Consider the following 23,256-nt stretch of genomic DNA (forward strand, 5'->3'; position numbering starts at 1 on the left):
GTCAAGGACAGAAATTAACATGATGTTTTTTTTGTTGTTGTTGTTTTTCCCCCTAGGAAGTGTGTCTTGGGTTTTTCCCTTATTATTTTCATTACTTTTTTTTTCCTCTTCTTTTTTTTGGTGATGGGGGCGGTTATGTTCAAATGAAGTTGCTTTTACAACACCAAAGACTTAATCATCCATTTCCTATATAAAAGGTAGCTACTTTTTTGCATGGACCTCAAGTATATTGTAGCATAGAGGTGGAATTTAAGTAAAGGTATTAAGCAGGCTGTGTTGTAGCTTATGGGCAAGTAATAAATTGTATCATGTATCTTGAATGTATCTTAGATAAGCTGCTATATAATCATTGCCACTTCAGATAGCTGTGAAATTAGGTGATTAACTAGTTGTTACTTAACCCTCTAATTTCTGTATAAGTCTAATTACATGAAATATAAGTTGGGGTTCTGATTTTTTACTTTGCTTATCCATTTGGAGTGTCATTGTAACTACTGTATTGTAAATGATGGAAAATAATTGCATATGTTAAAAAATGGAAAATAAAAATTTTTTCTGTATTCAATAAGAAAACAAAATTTTAAAAATTGAATAAGAGAACCAGCAAACAGAATGAAATACAATTGAAATTACATCTAGTTCCTCATAGAAGTCAAATTTTGAAGCACTTTATAGTCAGTAACCTAAGCTGGGGAGAGACTTGTGTTTGTCAGGAATGCTGCTGGCTCAGCTGGGCAGGGCTTAGTGGAACAGCTCCGTTCTCCATTAGCTGTAGCTGCACATATTACCGGGGTGGATTGCTGTGGCACGTGTATGTGCACGGACAGGAGGGGTGAAAATGGTGCCAGCCAGCTACACAGTACCAAAGTATCAGAACCACAGCGCCAGGCTTCCAGGCATTACCTCTCGAGTTTTATCCCAAATGGGGCTGTGTTTCCCAACCCCTCACTTCTGAGGGACTACATCTTTGAACCGCTCAGACCCTCTTGGGGAGGGTATTGCTATCAATGGCCAGGTGCCAGCCCACCCCTAGGAACATTCCTGAGACCATCCTGCTGGGTGCTCATAGACTGGGTGCCAGCCCAACCCTGAAAAAGTGTGATCATGTAGCAGCAGCGTTTCAGGGTTTATGGAAAATCACCCTACATATCTGGTGCTGGGCTTTCTCCTTAACGCCCTTTGTTCCAGCACCAGCAAATGTGGTTTTCTCTGGGGTCTGCTGGAATCTTTGCCTGTGAGGTGGGTGCACAGCCTCTACCAAATGTCCTCCCAGCAGGGAAACTGCCTCTACCCATGTGGCTGAGGACCCCTTGGTCCTCGCTCTCCTCTCCTGGGGATTCGCCCTTCCCACCAGAGTACCACCAGGTATGGAGCCATGGAGTTTCAGACTCTGCACTCCCCCTGTTTAGAGTCTTAATGGAATTTACACTGTCTCCTTTCTCTTTTATTCAGTCCCTGTGGCTGTTTCCATTCTTCCACTTTTTCTCCAGCTGCTTTTTGGGGGCGGTGTTCTTTTTTCCTGTACTCTTCCCCCATCCCCCATCTCCGTCCTCTCTCCAGAAGCAAAACCCGCTCCCTGCCCTCCACAGCTTCCTTACCTCTCCACACTGTGTACCTGTGGAGTTCTGTAGTTCAGGTTGTGCAGATTGTTGTGTTAATCCTCACATCTGTTTTCTAGGTATGCAAGATGGTTTAGTGTTGATCTGGTTGCATTTTAGGGACAAGAGATGTAAAAACAAAAACAAAAAAACCTTCCATGCTCTTCCACCATCTTGACCCCTCTCCCTGAATGATCCTTTTAATGTACTGTTGGATTCAGTTTGCTAATATTTTGTTGAGTATTTTTATATTTATATTCACCAGGAATATTGACCTGTAGTTTTCTGTTCTTGTAGTGTTTTTGTCTGGTTTTGACATTAGGATAATTCTAGACTCAGATGAACTTGCTAGTTGTCCTTCCCCTTTTTTGTAATAGTTTGAGAAGAATTCATATTAATTCTTCTTCAAGAGTTTGGTAGAATTCACCTATGAAGGCTTCTGGTCCTGGACTTTTGCTTGTGGGGAGTTTTGGGGTTTTTCTTTAACTGATTAAGTTTTGTTACTAGTAATCAGTCTTTTCTGACTTCTATTTCTTCCTGATTGTTTTGGAAGATTGTGTTTTTCTAGGAATTTACGCATTTCTTTGAGGTTGTTCAATTTATTGGCATTTAATTTTTCTTAGTATGTTTATAAACATTTGTATTCCTGTGGTGTCATTTATTTCTCATTTCTAATTTTACTTCTCTACTTGTTCATGAGTTTGGCTAAAGGTTAATGAATTTTATCTTTACAAAGAACCAGGTCTGGGCTTCATTGATCTTTTCTATTTTTTATTCTTATTTCCATCTAATCTTTATTTCCTTCGAATGACTTTGAACTTTGTTTGTTCTGTATACACAGAATATTACATCCAAAATAGAGTTTTTCAAGCATACACAAAATATTCTCCATTTTAGGCCATGAAACATGTAACAAATTTAAGTCCATCTAGTCTAATATGTCAATCAAAACCTGTTTCCTTATTTTATGCCTGGATGATACATTTGTCAACATAAGTGGTGTGTTAAAGTTCCCTACTGTCATTGTGTCTTCCCTTTGTCTGCGAATACTTGCTTCATGTATTTACATGCTCCTATATTAGTCACATATGTTTACCAATGTTATATGCTCTTGTGGAATAGATCTCTTTACCATTATGTGATGTCCTTCTTTGTCTCTTGCTATAGTCTTTGTTTTAAGATCTATTATATCTAAATATTGCTACCCTGGCTTTTTTTATTGCTTCCATTTGCATGTAATATCATTTTCCATCTCTTCACTTTCAGTTTTCTTGTGTGTTTAGTCTGAAGTGAATCTCTTGTATGCGACATATAGATGGATCTTGCTTTTTTATTCACTTAGTCACCCTTTGTCTTTTGACTGGAGCCTTTAGAGCATTTATATTTAAAGAATTATTGATGGACACATACTTCTTGCCATTTTGTTCATTGTTTTCTGGTTGTTTTTGTAGTTCTGTGTTCCTTTCTTCTCTTGTCTCTTCCCATGTTGTTTAATGGTGTTCTTTTGTGTTTTGCTTGAATTGCTTTCTCTTTAGTTTGTGTATCACAAGTTTTTAATTTGTGGTTACCATGGTATTAGTGTATAACATTCTATAGAGAGAGCAATCTGTCCTAAGTTGATGGTCACTGAAGTTTGAACACATTGTAAAAGCACTACTTTACCCCCCATTTTATGTATATCTAATTTTACATATTTCTATTTTGTGTATTCCTTGAGTAAATTTTTTTAGATAAAATTGCATAAACTACCTTTGTGTTTTAACCTCCATACTGGCTTCGTTAGTAATTAATCTACTACCTTTATTGTTTGTTTTTACCAGTGAAATTTTCCTTTCAACATTTTTTTCTAATTATGGCCTTTTCTTTCCACTTAAAGAATTCTCTTTAACATTTTCTTCTAAGTCTGGTTTGTGGTAATGAAATCCTTTAATTTCTGTTTGGGGAAACTCTTTATCTCTCCTTGAATTTTGAATGATGACCTTGTCAGGTATTCTTGGTTATAGGTTTTTTTCCTTTCAGCACTTTGATACATCATACCACTGCCATTGGCCTGCAAAGTTTCTGCTGAAATATTAGCTAACGGCCTCTCGGGGTTTCCCTTTTATATAACTATTTTTCTCTTGCTCCTTCTAAACTCTGTCTCATTATGTTTGTCATTGTCATCATTATGTGTCTTGGTGTGGACATTCTTTGTCCATCTTGCTTGGGGCTCTGCATGATGTCTGGACTTGGATGTCTGTTTCCTTCCTCAGATCAGAGAAGTTTTCGAGATTTTCAGCTATTATATGTTCATGTTTTCTGCCCCCTTCTCCCTCTCCTTCTGGGATCCCTATAATGTGAATATTATTATGCCTGATGAGATCCCTTCATCTACTCTCATTTTTTTATTCTTTTGGCTGTTCAGCTTGAATGCTTCCCATTACCAGTCTGTTCTTCAGCCTCCTCTAGTCTGTTTCCCTTTATTGTATTTTTCATTTCAGGTATTGAATCCTTCATCTCTGACTGGTTCTTGTTGACATTCTCACTGGGTTCATCTACTCTTTTATCAAGCACAGTGAGCTCCTTTATGGCTATTACTTCACTCTCTTTATCAGGCCTATTGTTTATTTCATTTACTTTTTCTGTGATTTTGTCTTATTCTTATATGTGGGATGTATTCCTCTGCCTCCTCACTTTGAGTGTTCTCCGCTGGAAAGTAGTGGCCTGTGTAGAAGCAGTCCTGTGGTATCCTATAGCACAGTCCCTCCAACCCGTCTTCAGAACCACATGCTCAGAGACGTCCCCGTGTGGGCTATGTGCACCTCCCTTTTTTGCCAAGCTATTGTTGCTGTGAGCATGTCAGTGATTGGGGCTGGCCCTCAGCTCAGCTGGTGCAATGACCTGTTTTGCCTGCTGCAGGCACACGGTGGAGGGTTGGCTCTCCATGCTGTTGAGTCTCCTGTCTACAGCAGCTGAGAAGCCCAGCCCCAGGAACGGTGGGCATGCTGGGTTTTAGGGTCCTCTCTGCCTCCCCTACCTAGGGCAGGAATCACTTTGAGGGGGCACTGGTTCTTACCAGCATTGCCTACTGGGTGTGGTGGGTCTGCAAGGGAACTCCGGGGTGGGGGGGTGGCACATTTCCACTCCTGGCAAGGTAGAGGCAAAGTATCAGAACTGGCTCCCACAAGCATCTGGCTATTTAGGCTGAGGAGGGCAAGAGGACACCCAGCACTTTTGTTCCTGGAGAAAGCTCCTGTAGATCCCTGTCCCTTTGGCCCATGGCCTAAAATCAGTCAATAAATCCCCTTCACATACACCCCAGGTGTTTTGCAAAGTGCTCCCTTTGTGCTCTGTCTTGGCCTTACTATTTAGCATCCTGGCTCCTGAAGGGCAGAGACTATTTCCTATGGCCCTCCATCTCTCCCAGAGCGAAGCCCCACTTATTTCATAGGTAAATGTCACGGGGACTCTTCTTTCTAGGAGGATCCCCAGGCCAGGGGTGCCTGGTGTGAGGTCTGATCCTTTTATTCTTCTGTGCTTGTGATATCCTTCCCATTTGTGCCTAGTCATGTCAGGTCTGCTTCCCAACTGTGTCTCCACCTCTGCTAGGCTTTTTTTTTGTTTTTAAACTTCAGTGTTATTATTATTTTTTAATGTTTGTTTATTCATCTTTGAGAGAGAAACACAGCACAAGCAGGGGAAGGGCCAAGAGCAAGGGAGACACAGAATCTGAAGCAGGGTCCAGGCTCTGCACTGACAGCAGTAAGCCCGATGTGGGGCTCAAAATCACAAACTGTGAGATCCCGACCTGAGCTGAAGTTGGATGCTTAACCGGCTGAGCCTCCCAGGCGCCCTTTGCTGGCTTCTTTGATGTGGCCTCCTCTACAACCAGTTGTGGAAGCTCTGGTCTGCAGGCTTCAGGTTGTTTTCAGAGTGAGCTGTAAGAACATGTAGTTGTTGCTTGGGTGTGTCCATGGCATTAGGGTGCTCAGGTCCTCCCACTCTGCCATCTTCCCCGCTTTTTTAATGTCAGTGCTTTCTTTTCATTTGCTGCTGCACATAACACATCACCAAACTAAAAACCACCAGGACACAGTACGGCCCAAATACAGCAGCTCCATTTCTGTCTATCACGTGTCCGTTAATATCACTAACCCAAACTACAAGTGGGAAAATTGGGACCAGTAATTATAGAGTTAAGAAAACAAAAATGTAGAGAACAGTCACTTAGTAGGAGCTTTAGCCTTTCTTACCCTGTGGGATTTGGGTTTTGGATAAAAATTGAGCGATGTTACTGGCTTGCTGGGTCACCCAAGGTAGATCACTTCATCGCTTAGAGCCTACAACATGAGGACTAACAAATTTACTGAAGTCTTTGAAATTAACAAAAATCTAAATCACTGAATCACTTGGTAAATCCGATTTCCAAGTTGATACACATCAGATACATCATTTGCAAATATTGTTTCCCATTCCGTCAGTTGCCCTTTAGTTTTGTTGATTGTTTCCTCTGCTGTGCAGAAGCTTTTTATCTTGATGAGGTCCCAGTAGTTCATTTGTGCTTTTAATTCCCTTGCCTTTGGAGATGTGTCAAGCAAGAAATTGCTGCAGCCGAGGTCAAAGAGGTTGCTTGCTGCCTTCTCCTCTGGGATTTTGATGGCTTCCTGTCTCACATTCAGGTCTTTCATCCATTTTGTATTATTTTTGTGTACAGTGTAAGAAAGTGGTCTGGTTTCATTCTTCTGCATGTTGCTGTCCAGTTCTCCCAGCACCACCTGTTAAAGAGGATGTCTTTTTTCCATTGGATACTGTTTTCCTGCTGTCCATTTCCTTAAAGTATGCACATAACCATATAGATTTTCAGGTTTTGCTATTTGGTAGCCACTAAGGATTCTCATGATCTTTCAGCAAGAGAAGCAAAACAAGAAACAGTGTTTAACAAGTCACTGAGATCAGATACACTGTTCTAATCGAGCTACAGGAAAGTGGCGGGCCGATAAGCCAAGACAGCACAGAAGCAGGAAGTGACTGCAGGTGCCCTGGGTCTCAGCAAAGTATAGAGATTATAGTTTTTCTGAAATCTTTTTGGGTGAGAATTACTATCTTTATACCCAGGGTTAGTCTCCTTTTAACGCAATAGTGTAAGGAAGTGCAGGCTTACAAACTCATAGTTCCAAATGAACAAGGCCTGAGAGAGAAGAGGGGGTAACAACTAAAACACAGATCTAAAGCAAGATGCCTCTGAGGGGCACAATTACTACTTCAGAACTCAAGAATAGATGTTATTCCTAATGCCATAAGGACTGATTAGAGGACTTTCCCTACACCTTTTCCTTTTCTCAATTCATATTTAAAGGTTAAAGTGAGCATTGTTCTAAAACGCATCTCTCCAGATCAAACACTGTCAGCACCCAAACTGTCCTGCAAACCAGCACTCAGCCCAAGGCCTTTCCCTCCCCAGAGGCCCCCACGAGCCAAGGGTGCAGTATGGAAACCTTGTTGTCTACCTTATTTATCCAACTACGAAATCTACTCTGGATGGCATATTACTAATACTGTTAGCCTACTTACTCTGCGAAAACCACACTGGTTCTGGTGGGGATCATTAGTAAGGAAGGAGGAACAAACAAAACCCCTCCAGTCCATCTTTAGGAAGATGAAAGTGCTGAAAATGTGAGTAAATCATCATTTTGGATTATAAGGCTTTGGCATTTGTGACAATTTGAATAGAAGCCAAGGAGATTATTTCTGAATAACAGTAAAAATAACAACTTCTTGCAGAGAAGCCCAACCCGGAACACTTTGCCAGGCTGGGATGTGCAGTATCCTGTTCTGCGTTTTTTAAAATAAGCCCTGCCTTTTGGCTTGAGGTAAGGGCGCTTCCTCTGGGAGGAGGAAGAATCTACAAAACCTAAAATGTAGAAGTTTAATAATGTTATTGAGGAAGGTCTTAATTAAAGAGTACAGGGCTTAAAGCATTAATAATCCAAATTTTTTTATTAAAAAAGGTGTAACACTGTGTGTGTAGCAAAAGAGTTTATCAAATAGAGCTGGAAACCCATTGTTTGTTTCAGGATTTGCCTCTTTTTTGCCTAGAATCTAGAGACCGCTAGGATTTTCTTCAGGACTGCTGTTTTCCAAAACAGAATAAAAAGGCATTGGCTTGAGAAAATACTTCAAGTTTATAAGTAAAACCAATTTTTCAAAGCTAGAAATACATGGTAAATTGTCTGCCCATAAATATCCAGCAGACTGGTTTTAGAAGCAGTGTATAAGGAATCCTGGAGGGGAAAAGGGTGGGGGAGGGGCCTTAAAGAGGGCACTTGTTGGGGTGAGCACGGGGTGTTATAGGTAAGCGATGAATCACTGAACTCTACTCCTGAAACCATTATTACACTATATGTTAACTAACCTGATTTTAAATTTTAAAAAATTGTAAATCCGGGTTTAAATCCCATTTTTCAGTTACCAGCTGTAATCTCGAGTTACTTCCCCTGTAAAGCCAGGCTCGTAATACATATTCTGTAGGACAGAGAATTACATGATAAATGTATAAGGTGTTTAGCATTTTAGAAATACCGGTTGCCCTGCCCCTTATCCGAGTGTCTGGCATATTGGGGTTTAACATATCGCATGGAGGTGCATATACAGTATTTAGATTCCAAAGCTGTCCAGAGATTCTCCCTGTCCCCACAGGACTTAGCCTCTACCACGAGCCACACATATTAGAGAGGATAGTGATAGACAAATAGCCAACTAGATTTTCATCTAACTCGGTGACAATACAGTAAGGAACCCTGGCTTTCATATCGCCATGCAGGCTACTACCTAAGGAGCCGAGGCTAGAATCGAACAGGCGGCAGGAGATTCAAGGCACTTGTCCAAACAAGAATTTATAATGATAGAAGCCCTCTGAACTCTGAGCTAATATAAATCTATCCTATTTATTACACTAATTCTTTTCTTTTCTCTAGAAAACAAATGACGACGCAATCGATTTTGATTATACCGTTCTACTCCACGAATTCTCAACCCAGGTAAAACACAGAATTGTATAGATGTTAGAAGGTAGAGGAGGGAAACAGAGTATCATCCAAACTGAGCAGGCACCTTGAGACCAAATAAACAGAGTGGGCAGCTGCACACAGTTTACACCTAGCTGTGTTCAGGGTCACTGACTGACAGTGGGACCGGCAGGCACCGCAGAGCCGGGACTGTTAGTGCACAGATTGTATAGACAAGGGGACGTGTGAGGTCACTGTGGCGAGGGCAGCGGTCTAATATTTTCACAGGCCTAGTGGCCCCATCCCTGCAGGGTTGGAGGTGTGGGCAGTGCGTGAGCTCCCCTACTTGTCACAACAACATTAGGAGAGACAAAACAAGCTGTCCTGCACTGGGGGCGGGGCATGCTGCCTACAGCGGCCTGGACCATGGTCCCGAGGGTGGTCATTGCACAGGCATGAGCAAGACGACGGTCAAAGACAGAGTCAGTGTTGTCAGCGCTCCTAGGATGCAGAAATGCTTTCACCAGAAATGTTTGCAGCTCATAGTGTTTAGAACTCTTACTTTCTAGGAAATCATTCCCTGTCGTATTCACTTGGTCTGGTACCCTGGCAAGCCGCTTAAAGTGAAGTACCGCTGTCAAGAGCTACAGACACCAAAAGAAGCCTCGGGAAATGAAGAAGGTTCAGCTGTGGCACCAACAGAGCTTAATAATTTCTGAAAAGAAAAACAAAAGTCCTGCTTATACCAAATTCTAAACAAAGTGACTCTATTAAATAGTGTATAGCATTATTCTGCTAAAATAGGTAAGGTATAAAGGATTCTAATATTTTTGAGCAAGCCTGCAATTATAATACTTAATTAAAATATTCTGGGGTTTTTGTTTTTCGATTGGTTTATTTGGTTAATTCTGGAAACATAAGCATACTGAACTCTCTCAGTGCTAAACAGTTTACTCCACAGGTTTCTCAGGGTTTCAGCCCTAAAATGTAAAACAATCAATTAGTGTATACTGTAACTGGATCAATAAGTATTTAGCAAAAGAAAACACAAATTGATGACCTTACCTTTAAAGCTATATTTGTCATTACTTTGAACGTAGCATAGCCAACTATTTTCTGTTGCTAAATTCCTTCTACTTAGTATATTAAAAAGATAATATATTTCAATGAAAGCAAATTGCAGGGAAAATAGTACCAGTTTAGAACAAACTTTAATATTTATCATTTCAAGCAAGTATTCTTTTTTGATATCTACTTTTCTTTATAAAATGTGTTCAGTGTGTTTATAGAGATTTGTATACATAGGCAAAATTTGTGTTAAACTGAATTAAATGAACTCTTAATATTGCTTAATTCAAATTTTATAAATAAAAATATAGTGTTTCATGGATAAAGTGGAGTGTCTGCAAATTTATTAAATAGAATTTCAGCTATATCACTATTCCATCAAATATGTACAGTTCTTATCTATAATGACAAATTTGCACCCCAGTGTTGGCCTAAATTAATTTATAAAAGTAAACATACTATGTATCATAATCAAATTCAGTGGAGTACCTCCCCAAGGCAGGAAGAAGTGATCCAGGAAAATAGCCATCATTTGCCTCTCAAAATTCCTGTCCTTTGTAGGGGGAGAATTTAAATTTTCTTCTACCCATCAAGGTTCTTCCAGTTGGTCTAAGAATTAGAGGGGAAGACAGATTAACAGGAGAAAAAAAAAGTTTCACTACATGTGCAGAGAGGCTCAATAATGCAGCTGAGATCTAAAGAAGTGACCAAGGCAGTCAGTTTTTATACTTTAAAGACAGGATAAATCTATAAGGACTTGACAGGACATAGAAAACTGGGAGTTCCAAGTAGCAAGGAATTCTAAACAGACTTTGGGTTGAGGTGTCAATTAGTAACAAGGGTTGTCTGTACAGTCTTCCTGTCCTGTCTCTGATAAGTTTGTCTCTTTACCTCGTGGTATAGGAAGGCTATTTCCTTTTCACATGGGGGCTTTATTTCCTCCTGAAAAACGGGGATCCGAGCGGCCCTCCTATATGGTCTGTCTCTTAAGTAACTTTTACTTAAAATAACCAATATGCCAAAGTGAGACACTGTGGGGTGGCTTACCCTTGGCTCCTACGGTTCTCTCCACTGGCGCCGCCCCGGAAGTTCCACACATCACATACAAGTTTAGCTGGTAGATTATTCCTTCTTGTTGAATCAGTGCCTTAATACTGACCATAGGTTAATTCAGTTAAACTCATTCAGGATACAGGTGTCTTCTCAAAGTTAAGCCTATGGTTCAAATAATCAGGTAATAAGAGGCATTTTTATGGAAATAGAACAACAACAATGGTTAATGACTAGGTCAAATTATGAACCAGTTTCTGGCTTCTGAGGGTAGCTGGTCGAGAGGATTTCTAGATGCAGGCTTAAAGCATCTTCAGATAGATGCTTTTAGGGCAGATGTGGCAGATTTTCTTTGTAGTTTGAGTGTTTCTGGTGATGGTTTTGCGGGGAAGAGCAGGCACGAAGATTATATAGGAGCTGTTCTGGTGACTTCTCTGAAGTTTACACCAAATTGTTCGTACTCAGTTTGCAGGGCTTCAATAAAAAAGGCAGTTTTAGTTCTCAAATGATTCCAAGTCAAAAGGATGGGGGAAAAAATAGAAGACATTCATTCATTTGAAGAATTGTAGCCAGGCACTAAAGGAAACTAAAAAGTGTGTCAGTATCTAGTCCATTCTGTAATGAACTGTATTGGAATCTAATTTACACAAAGGTGTGTTAGTGAAACAAAATTCTTCCCTCTATATTCACCCTTATTTTACCAGAGATAACCAGATTAAGGTTAATTCATTTGCAAAATAAATCTAGTTTCAATAAACTGGACTTGATTACTGACATAAGTACAGCAAGAAGAGTGATGATACAGGTTCTTTGACATCTGCTTTGCTTGAACTTTTTGTAAGGAATCAATCACCTGACTGGACTTTTAACAGCCTCTGAAGGCCCAGAAGCCAAGCCAACTGCCTGTAATACCTACTGTTTGCGGTTAAGTTCTCCCCTCGAGGCCCCCAAATACCCTGAGGTTCTTGCACCTGCAACAGAGGAAACTTCTTTACTCACCTAGAAAGGCTGCTTGGGAAACCTGGATTCAGGTTTTTCTAAGGAGCTTTATTAGGTCCATAAAGTCAACTTAAAGCTGTTCTGGTCATGTCTGAGTCAAATACGGCATTCCAGTGAAAACTTTGGTAATATAACCAATGTTTCTAATTGTGTCCTGTTACAAGGAGAACAGATTTTTATTGAACTTATGCAAATAAAAATTATTATGAAAATGTTCTGGAAATCCTAAACTCAGTATTCTTACAATCAGGTAGGGGAAAAAAAGACAAAATATACCTTTGCAAACAAATTGAAACATTTATCAAATTGCTGTAAGTCATAGTGTAAGAGAAGAAACGTTCCTTAAATTTGAAAAAAAAATTAAAAATCACTAATGGTTCCAACAAAAATGTCACAGAAATTAGAATCATTCTTATGTTATTAATTCTTATTCTGTTGGAGTCTAGTTTTTCCACTAGTTCCCGAAATTCTTATCCCGTTCAGTTTTATAATCTTAAGGTCATCAGAAACCTGTACTCCGAATTGTTTCCACAAGTCTCACTGAAGATGAAACCCATCTGCAGGAAGCTCTTGTAAAAGCATCTGAGTAAAAGTAGGATTGTCTGTAAATGAGAAAACATTTAAAACCGGCCAAGGTGAGGGGCGCGTGGGTGGCTCAGTTGGTCCAGCGCAGACTTCAGCTCAGCTCCGCTCAGGATCTCGCAGTCTGTTGGTTCCAGCCCCGCGTCGGGCTCTGTGCTGACAGATTAAATTAAAATCAAATTAAAAATTTTTAATGTTTATTTAATTTTGGGGCGAAACCTAAGTAGTAAGCAATTGTGAATTTCCTGTTATACCAGCAATTTTTACACTGACAAATTTATAAACACATTTTATAATTTCTAAGATGTTTCTTCATAGTAAATATCTTTTAATAAAGCACAAAACATGTTTACCAACAGACCCACGTTGATTTTTGGTTTCTCTGTAATAAGGAAACCAAAAGTAGATAAACTTATGTTTAGTAATGTTTCTTATTTTGTCTTATTCGGAAATGACCCAGATATTCAATGAATTCAGCATAATTCATCACTTAAACTTAGGAAAAGTTCAGAGTTTCGAGGTTACAGAGTTTCCCCAAATCTTTTTGTTAAAGAGTTTACCTAAAATTTTTTTTATTTACATCTATTCAGGTTACCTGTTCTCACCAACCTTGTTTCAGTTACCCATAAAAACTTAGAGACAGCAGACAAAATCAGCCATCCTCCCGACTACATTATCTTTAAAACATTTTATAACAGAGACAACATAAACTTATTTGACTCTGAGTAAACCCAGGCAGAATGCAGGTATTAATTTTATTCTTTACTTTTAGAGAAGGATGAGAGTGGGGGAAAGGGGCACAGCGGGGGAGAGAGAATCTCAAGCAGACGCCACACCGAGGATAGAGCCCCCGGTGGGCTCGACCCCACGACCCTGGGATCGTGACCCCGGCCAAAATCAAGAGTTGGGTGCTCAACCAACGAAGCCACCCAGGCGCCCCTAAAAGTTCTAACTTTAATGCTGGTAACTTTAAACTTTGGTCTTTTTTTTATTAGAAACATTTGGGTTTTCTTAATGTTTATTTTGAGAGAGAGAGAGCGAGCGAGAGCGCACAAGTGGAAGAGGGGCAGAGAAAGAGAGAGTGGATCCTGGGCTCAGTAGCACCAACCGTAAGATCATGACCTGAACCAAAATCAAGAGTCAGATGCTCAACCTACTGAGCCACCCAGAGGCCCCTAAAAACATGTCTAATTTAAACCAAAAACTTTAAGTTAGCTTCAAACCAAATATTTTTTCAGAGACTGTGAACTTGAAAAACACTGGTGGTAGTAGAATGCCCAATTCTTATAAGCACTTGCCTTCAGACCACCTAAATAAAACTCCTTTACAAACATTTTTTAGCTATATCCATATACACAAAAACGCACACACAAAAATCTACCAGCTTTTATTTTTATTAATATTTGTGGTGAGGACATGATAGGCCTGATTTCCAAATACTTTTCCCTCTCTCTTTATCTGATGAGAAACTTCTCCTTTAAGTTTGTATTTCAAAGAACGACTCTTAGGTTCCAGAGAAGATGGTGTTACAAAATTTGTATCACAAAGACATAAAGAATCCAAGTTTTCTACAAGGTGAACTTTTTGGGTTATACTGACTAGAGTCTCAGGATAACAGCCTTTTCAGCAGTTTGTATTTCAAAAAAGCCTCTTTTCTCTTTTTAAAATTCTATCGCCAGTGAAATAAAAGCAAAAAATAAACTATTAGGACTACATCAAAATTAAAGATTCTGCACAGCAAAGGAAATAAACTAAAAGACAAACTACTGAATGGGAGAAGATATTTGCAAATGACTTATTCAATGAAGGGTTAGTATCCAAAATATATAAAGAACTGATACAACTCAACACCCAAAAAACAAGTAATCCAATTAAAAATGGACAGAAGACATGACCAGACATTTCTCCAAAAAGACATCCAGATGGCCAAAAGACACATGAAAAGATGCTCAACATCACTCATCATCACGAAAATACGTATCAAAACTACAATGATACCACCTCACACCTGTCAGAATGGCTACAATAAACACAAGAAACAACAAATGTTGGACAGGTTGTGGAGAAAAAAGAAAAACCGTTGTGCACTGTTGGTGGGAATGCAAGCTAGTATAGTTACTTTGGAAAACAGTATGGAGTTTCCTCAAAAAGTTAAAAATAGAACTACTCTATGATCCAGTAATTGCAGTGCTAGGTATTTACCCCCAAAATATAAAGACACAAATTCAAAAGAATACACAAACCCCAATGTTTATAGCAGCTTTATTTACAGTAGCCAAACTATGGGAGATGAATAAAGAAGAGGTGGTACACACACACACTGGAATATTATTTAATAATAAAGAATGAATTCTTGCCATTTACAATGACATGGATGGAGCTAGAGAGTATAATGCTAAGGGAAATAAATCAGTCAGAGATAGACAAATACCATATGATTTCACTCATATATGGAATTTAGGAAATAAACACATGAGCAAAGAGGAAAAGACGACAAATCAATAAGCAGACTCTTAACTATAGAGAACTAACTGATGGTTACCAGAAGGGAGGTGCGAGGGGGGATGAATGAAAACAGTGAGGAGATTAATGAGTGCACTTACCATGAAGAGCACTGAGTAGGGGCGCCTGGGTGGCTCAGTCAGTTAAGCCTCCGACTTCAGCTCAGGTCAGATCTCACATTTGTGGGTTCGAGCCCCGTGTCAGGCTCTGGGCTGACAGCTGGCTCAGAGCCTGGAGCCTGCTTCCGGTTCTGTGTCTCCTTCTCTCTCTGCCCCTCATGCTCTCTCTCTCTGTATCAAAAATAAATAAAACATTAAAAAAATTTAAAAAACAAAGCAGAGTAATGTACAGAAGTGTTGAATCAGTATATTGTACACCTGAAATGAATGTAATACTCTATGTTAACTTTATTGGAATTAAAATTTAAAACAAAAGGGTGGGCTTGAAGGGTTTCTGGAGTTCCATTTCTAGTTTTGTAGCAATTTGTAAGACAAAGACTGTTGTTTCCAAGTCCCTCAAAGAAATGGATGATAGCCTGAATATCTATGGATTGACCTGCCCTTTTTTTAAGTTTTTATTTATTTGTTTTTGAGAAAGTGGGGAGGGTCAGAGAGAGAGGGGGAGAGAATCCCAAGCAGGCTCCACAGTCAGTGCAGAGCCAGATGTGGGGTTGGATCCCGTGAACCGTTGAGATCATGACCTGAAACAAAATCAAGAGTCAGACACTTAACCAACTGAGCCACCCAGGCGCCCCTGATCTGCCTTATGAATTAAAGTTTTAGAGTTTTATGTCAGGAAGATTTTCAGCTAAAAAAGGAATCAAAAGATTTAGTATGCCTTTGTAAAGTTTGTATCAAGCATTTTAACAAAAGCCTTTTTTCTGAGTATAGAATTTAATTTTGGCTTCCATTGGTGCCTGAATATTGGCCTTCTCCAATTCATTTGTAGGAGGTCTACGAGAAATTTCGGTCTTCCGTTTCCTCTCTGAAGGGAGTGTTTCTCCAGGGACCTGCCTGGACTAATAACCACAGTAGAATCATGGGGTTGAAGAACTCACCTTAGCAGCTAGTCAAGGTCTCTGTGGGTGGGGTTGTAAATAGCCATTAATCTAATTCTTCTCTAAATTTGGTAGGATCTTCTGAAAGTGGCTTTTTAATTCAAAACTCTGCTGCTATTCATGAGTCATGCAGGTTTTGCAATGGCTGCGTCTAGGGTACATCTGCAAAAGTCACTGCGCAGAAAAGCCTTTAGCTCTAGGAGCCTGACTGCAGCAAAGCAAGCCCTGTGGCCTGTCCCAGGCGCTTCTGGTAAATTCCCTTTCTGGCTTTCAGCATTTTCATAACTAGCCTGAGTAGCCTGTCTCCTTTAAACCAGAGTGTTCTCTGTAAATCTTCCAGGGAAAGCTGACATAAGCAGATGGGGCTGGATTTTAAGAAAGGGAATTTATGTTAGATGTGGACATTAATGTCTTTTTTTTTTTTTTTGGGGGGGGTGAGAAGAGAGAGAGCACAAGAGAGGCAAGGGGTGGTGCAGAGAGGGAGACACAGAATCCAAAGCAGGCGCCAGGCTCTGAGCTGTCAGCACAGAGACTGATGTGGGGCTCGAACTGCGGGATCATGACCCGAACTTCAGTCAGACGCTCAACTGACGAACCACCCAGGTGCCCCTGAACATTAATGTCTTAAGTCCAACTTATTTTCCTACTTCATCCAGGGAGTAATTAAGGTTAGTCATTATACTAATCAGACAATAGAGAGCTCTCCATAAATAATTTTTCTTTCAAATATAGCCAATTTAAAGGATCTCTCTTCTGGCCACGGACACATAGAATCTTAATTCCAAGAGCAACTCAAACCAATAAGACCTTTCATGGCTTAATCAAAGATGCACGAGGTGTCCCTAGACAGGATGCAGCCCCTATCACACAAAAGTTTATGCCCACAAAAATGAATAATCTGTGACACCAGGCAGGCACTACTAGACTGGAACTTTCCAACACTAACGAGCAATGAAGGATGAGACAACAAAGGCTCCCTATGGACCAGGACCTTTTATGAGAAACTCCCGGGAGACCCGGCACTGCCTGTGCCTGCGTACCTGGGAACCCAGTCTATTTGGCCACCGAGGTGCCCCTACGAAGTACCAGCCAGACGGCGAAGACCAGAGAGAATATTCTTACCACAAAGTCCAGCTCTTAGGACATATGACAGGATAAAAGGAAATCTGGTTTTTCTGAGGTGCACATTAATAGCTTTACTTAGTGTTGGGACTCTCAGAGCCAAGTACTAGGATGGATGTGCCCGTGGGGGGGGTGGCTTGTTTGGCAGGGGATTACTGTCAATCTAACCTGTTCTGTGACCAACTTTCCTAACATATGAGAGTCCCTAAGTTAGGTGGCGAGCACGCTAACAGCTTCTCAGTGCTCATCCCACGCCCACCAAGTTTGAAGCTTTGGCTTCCGACTTCCAAGACTTCCCACGGCAACAGCCTTTACCTCCTGTGTACACTAACCCCCGGCAAAGTTCATCTGAACAGACACCAGTCTGACAGAACCATCAATTCATCGTTCTGTGAGGCTGGCCCACACAGCAGGATTCTAGAGCCTTTGCCTGCTGTCTGCCCTGTGATTCCTTTTTGTAACAAAGGAAAACAAAGACCATCTCTGGGAGGAAATGGATCACTAAAACCGACAGTCCTCACCCACAGTTTTACCAGGACCTGCTAAGCCCAATGACTTCGTGCCACACGATTTTTTCCTGCTAAAGAAAAAAAAAAGTTTCTCATTACTCACATTCCACCAGATTCTGCAGACAGATTCTGGGGGGCTGATGTGATAAAAAAAAAAAAAATCTTACCTTCTGCAGGCTATAGATCAGATGTCCTCATATCTCAAAACTGAAGAATCTTCAGAGCAACTCTCCAGAGGAAGTTGATCCTGCCAAATACACCAACTGTAGGGGAGGAATTTAAATTTCATTCTACCCATCAAGGTTCTTCCAGCTAGTGTAAGAATTAAGTTGGTATGAAATTAACAAGAGAAAAAAAATTTTTTAATGTGTGCAGGAGGCTCAATAATACAGCTGAGACCTTTAAAAATGGGCAGTTTTTAAAATACTTTATAAACAATCTGTGAGGAATAGGACTAAGAAAACTTTGGGAGCTTCAATTACTAAAGAATTCTAAACTGACAGGGTTGAGGTAGTAAATCAGTAACAAGTAACAAGGGTTGTTTATGTAGCTTTCTTGGCTTTGGCTCTAAATTGCCTATCTCTGGTGATAAGATGTGCCTTTACCTTCTGTTAGACAGGGTGCCTTTTCACATGGGACATTTATTTCCTGCTTTCAGAGGCACCGAGGATATGGTTGAATTGTCCTTGTGCATAGTCTGTCTCTTAAGCAACTTTTATTCAAAATAATCAATATACCAAAGCGGGACATGGTGGGGTGGCCTGCCCTTGGCCATTGAATGGAATGCTTATATCACTGTCTCAGGACCGTTAGCCAAGTTCCTTGGATGCATCAGCCTTAAGATATACCAAAATACTACTTCTAAGTCTACACTGTTAGAGGATTAGAAAAGTTTATACTGAAGTGAAAAGTTTTATAGACATGGACTATTACAAAGCAAAAAATAAGACAGATGATATGGTTACTTTTTAGATCTAGTTTATGTATTTTTCTATTTAAACCCCAATCCTTTGTGTTTACCTTCCCCCAAATCTGCCTGATTTAAAGAACCGTTAAGTGTTCAGAAGCACTAGAAACAATCATTTAAAAGAAACACCAGATCTCCCACCTATATAATAATGCAAAGAAAATACTTTTTCTAAAATAGCCATCTATTCTAGCAACAGGAATGATTAGATCATGTCAAGGCCAAGTCAAAAACCACACGTCTACCTGAAGTTCCCTAAGGAATCGTCAAAAAGTCTGGAGAGCATTACAGTAATAGCATATTCAATGTCCTGTGATCTTTAATCAACTTTTTGTATCACATTAAGGGCCAGAAAGTGCTTTCAGCTTTCTAGTCTCATTTATCTCAAAGTCCTTTTCCTCATAAAAGCAGATTTTAAATTAGTGAGATTAGGCTCACAAATTTGACCATCATGCGATCAGATACTAACCCTGTTACAGACTTATTTCAGTTAAACAGATTACGAAGAGGAATTCTACACATATAGACAACACACAAATACAACTCGTTGTCTCAATTTATAAAACCTCCAAAAGTTAAACCAACTAAATATTCCTCATATCACCATTAGGACATCTTCTCTAGTGTAAACTCAAATTGCTGACCTGATTTTACTAGTATTGATTTTTTCAGCTAACCACAGAGAAAAATTTCTTCATCTGCCTTGACGTAAAATGAAACTCTGAAATTCCCTTCTTTTCACTAAGAGTCTAAATTCTTCTGAGTCACTGAGCCAATGACAGGTATATTCAGCATCTCATTTATTTTCCTAATCTCTAGAACTCTCAAAATTTCAAGACATACAAAATAATACCAGGGTTTTGTTAGCATTCCATTGCCTTCTACTCAGTTTCATTTTTCCTACCTAAATTATGAATTGTTAGAAATTATACAAATTCTGAAAGTCAGTTGGAAGTTTCTATATTTGCTCCTGAATGACAGTTCTTGATGACCTGAGTTTATTCCACCAATTTCTCTCAGGTTAGAAAATTCTATGACCTGTTCTGTGACCTTTCCTAGCTTTCAAAGTGCTACTATCATCTAACTTGCTGCCTGGCACTTATTTGAATGGATAAATGAATGCTCACAATAAGCTGTTTGTAAATACAACAGACTATTTCAAGGATACACTCCAGTGTTATTTATTTGAAGACACTTCAGAGGCAGCAATTAAAGTTCTCATTCAATAATTTAGTTTTAACAATCTAAAGAGGTATCTTCTACAAAGATTATATATATATGTATATATATACGTATATATGTATGTATATATGTATATATGGCTGCAAGTCACAATTTATTACTACCTGGTGGCTGCCTAGTTCCACTTGCATCAATTTTAAAACTCATCCAGATTTCAAAAATATTAAATTTGAAAAATCCTAACATTTGAGAATTGATAAAATTTTAGTGATTTAAAACTAAGAAGTGAGTGGGGCATCTGGGTGGCTCAGTCGGTTAAAGCAGCCGAGCTCGGCTCAGGTCATAATCTTGCGGTTCGTGAGCTTGAGCCCCGTGTTGGGCAGCCTGGAGCTTGCTTTGGATTGTGTTTCCTTCTCTCTCTGCCCTTCTTCTGCTCACGCTCTGTCTCTCAAAAATAAATAAACAGTAAAAAAACTTTTTATAAAAAGAAGTGAGCAAGGAGGAAAAAAATGGCAAAAATTGACCACATTTCTTTAAAGGTAGAGTTATCCAACTAAGAACCTAGAGCCCAAACTCTAACATTACACAAAAGAACATTAACAATACGAAACATCTAAACAAACCTTCCATTTCATGTCTTGGAAGTGCAGGAAATACTGGTCTTTAAACTTTCCTGTATATTTGAATCAAGTGGAAAACTTTTAATGCTTAACTTTTTTTTAAATGTTGATTCTTGAGAGAGAGAGAGCACCAGTTGGCTGCTGTGCTTTCAGCACAGAGCCTGACGTGGGCTCAAACCCACGAGATCATGACTGAGCCGAAGTTGGATGCTTAACTGACTGACCTACCCACACGCCTCTCAAGTGGAAAATTTTTGATCTTGAGCCAAGAGTCCCAGTATATAGGGGCTAGACTGGGAGTTTCTTCCTAAATTCCCCATGTGACTTTTAAAGTGCAGCCAGAATTAGTGGGTTGGAAATCACTGCATACGGACTTCCCAGGGCTGTTACTGGTCTCCAACACAAGTAATACTGTCTTTCTTGAAACACCTGTTTTGGACCCTCTGTCTACCTCCCGCTCTGCCCTTCCTGGCTTGCACTCTCTCTTAAAAAAAGTAAATAAAACATTAAAAATAAATTAGCCAACAATTACCCTTCATTAGAGTAATAGATAAAAACCCTCATTTATGAATATTCTAATTTTTTCTTTGCTACAGACTTTGGTTGGTATGTGGTCTCTTCCAATTTTAGCCAAACTAATTAACAAGAGATGGCAAGAGATGCAGGCTCTGTTCCTATATCTGTCCTTACATGATCGTACTCTTGTTATTCCCATCAGCCGGGCCCGTGTTTTTGCCTATGAAATGCTGGTATTAGATTAAATATCCTGGTTCTTTTCTGATGGTCTATCTTTAATAAACAAAATGTTTAACAAGTTAAAAACACATCAAGGGGCACCTGGGTGGCTCAGTCAGTTAAGCGTCCGACTTCAGCTCAGGTCATGATCTCACGGTTCATGAGTTCAAGCCCTGCGTCGGGCTTGGTGCTGACAGCTCAGGGCCTGGAGCCTGCCTTTCGATTTTGTGTCTCCCTCCCTCTCTGACCCTCCCCTGCTCACACTGTCTCTCTCTCAAAAATAAATAAAAACATTAAAAAAAAAAAACATCAAAATTTATCCATCATGGTTCCAATACTCCTAACTATTGGCAATAGACAGAGAAACGGAGCTAAATTCTAGGAAGGTACTTCCTCTTCGGGAACAATTTTCAAAGTCATTATCAGTAGCACGATAGGCTGATTAGATGCCAAAGCAGTAATATTATTCAGGCTTGATGCTACTAGAGCAACACACATATTCATAGGGAAAATATACTTGGTTTCATGAACACAACGAATTATCAACTTGAAAATGTAACAAGCTGTGTGGTCTTAGAGAAATTAATTACCTTCTCTGTGCTTTTGCTTCCTCTATTACAAAACATAGTAATAGTAATAACTTTCTCATAGGGCTGTGAAAACTAAATTAGTACATTTAAAGCATTTAGCAGATGCCTTGAAAACATGTTCAATACTTCAAAAAATCTTTTTCTAGGAACCTTAAGTTATAAACCCAAGGGGCGCCTGGGTGGCTCAGTTGGTTAAGCGTCCGGCTTCGGCTCAGGTCATGATCTCACGTTTCGTGGGTTCGAGCCCCACATCAGGCTCTGTGCTGACAGTTAGCTCAGAGCCTGGAGCCTGCTTCAGATTCTGTGTCTCCCTCTCTCTCTGACCCTCCCCTGCTTGTCCTCTCTCTCTCAAAAATAAATTAAAAAATGCAAAAAAATTTAAAGCCGAACCTACAAATCAAGAATCAAAAGAAATTTAAAATAGTTATTTTAATTATCCACTAAGGCTAAGGACCAGGATAGGTCTGTCACATCAGATGATTTGAGAATAATTCTAAACAACATGGTAGTACTGTCTGAAAAAGTCCCATCTATTCTAGAAACAAAAACTTAACATCTGATCTTTCACCATGTCAACGAATACAATATATGATAAATTCCAACAGACTCCATTTCAACTAGCATTTACCTAGTGAATGAAACCAACCAAGCAACAACTATGTAAATTGTATTTTATTATTCAGAGCTTCAGGAAATCCTAAGATAGGTAAGAAGAGAATATGTAAGCATCTGCTTTTCATTTCAAAGGTCCACAAGAAACTAACATAAAGATAGGCAGTTACAAATTTGCACAAGCCACAACTTGAAGCAATCACCTATATATAAAACAGCTAGAAATTTACCAGCCATTTTAATATCCCCATCAAGAATCTTAAGAAATGCTCTCTATTAGAACATCTGAAATCCACTCTTAAACAAGAAAGTCTTGTTCAAGTGTGCGCTGATGGTACAGTGGGGGGCGCAGCCTGCTCTTTAAAAGAGGACACTCCAAGAAGTGTCACGATACTTGCAATTCACTTTCAAATTATTGTTCACCAAAACAATAATTTAAAATAATTTAAATATAAAGGTATGAGGTATAGACAGATAAAGAAAATATGACAAAAATATTATTTGATGAACAAACCGCTGACAAGGTTGTTCACTGCTGTCGAGATGGAGGCCAGAGGCCTGTTCTTTGTACTGTCTTCTTCAGCAATTCTAGGTGTTGAAAATTCTTAGGATAAAAAATTCGGAAAGGAAGTTTACATACCATTCTAAGTTCAGAAGTATAACTGAAATCAGTCTCTTCCCTTAAATATTAAATATATTTCAGGAATAATCATACTTTATTTAAGGTGTTTCAATGAACTATAAAACCAACAGAGTTGTGACATACACAGAATTGTGTTTGAATATAATAGAAGTTCCTGAATATAATTAGAAGGTTCCTAAAATCTGTTTCATTCTGATTCGTTCCACTGGAATCCACGAAAGTATCTGAATCTTGCAGATTCAGTTACAGTCAACTCAAGGCGAAGAAAGTTAGTTCTTGGCTTTTCCTTTTTTTACAGGAAGTTGACCCGTAGCTTCTAAGTACTTATTGATGAGGTCTTCCTGCGTGGCCGGCGAGCACGGCTGGTATCTGCAGTACTCCATTGTGTATTCCCCTTTTCCCTAAGGAGTCAAAACAACAACAAAAGACATTTTGTT

General features: G+C 39.5%; 2 protein-coding genes across 2 annotated transcripts in view; one reads left to right on the forward strand and one right to left on the reverse strand.

The window, feature by feature from the left end:
- The window catches only part of RARRES1 (retinoic acid receptor responder 1), a 39,977-nt gene extending 30,002 nt beyond the window's left edge, over positions 1 to 9,975 (forward strand). The window contains exons 3-4 of the mRNA XM_029938754.1: positions 8,552 to 8,614; positions 9,151 to 9,975. Coding sequence (XP_029794614.1) covers positions 8,552 to 8,614; positions 9,151 to 9,300 — 213 coding nt within the window. The 3' untranslated portion in view covers positions 9,301 to 9,975. The remainder of the gene's footprint in view (positions 1 to 8,551; positions 8,615 to 9,150) is intronic.
- A 12,243-nt stretch (positions 9,976 to 22,218) lies between these two features.
- GFM1 (G elongation factor mitochondrial 1) overlaps positions 22,219 to 23,256 on the reverse strand; it is a 43,519-nt gene continuing 42,481 nt past the window's right edge. Inside the window, exon 18 of the mRNA XM_029939979.1 lies at positions 22,219 to 23,220. Within this exon, the coding sequence (XP_029795839.1) occupies positions 23,089 to 23,220 (132 nt within the window). The 3' untranslated portion in view covers positions 22,219 to 23,088. The remainder of the gene's footprint in view (positions 23,221 to 23,256) is intronic.

The sequence above is a fragment of the Suricata suricatta genome, chromosome 5, assembly GCF_006229205.1.
Source record: "Suricata suricatta isolate VVHF042 chromosome 5, meerkat_22Aug2017_6uvM2_HiC, whole genome shotgun sequence".
Lineage (NCBI taxonomy): Eukaryota > Metazoa > Chordata > Mammalia > Carnivora > Herpestidae > Suricata > Suricata suricatta.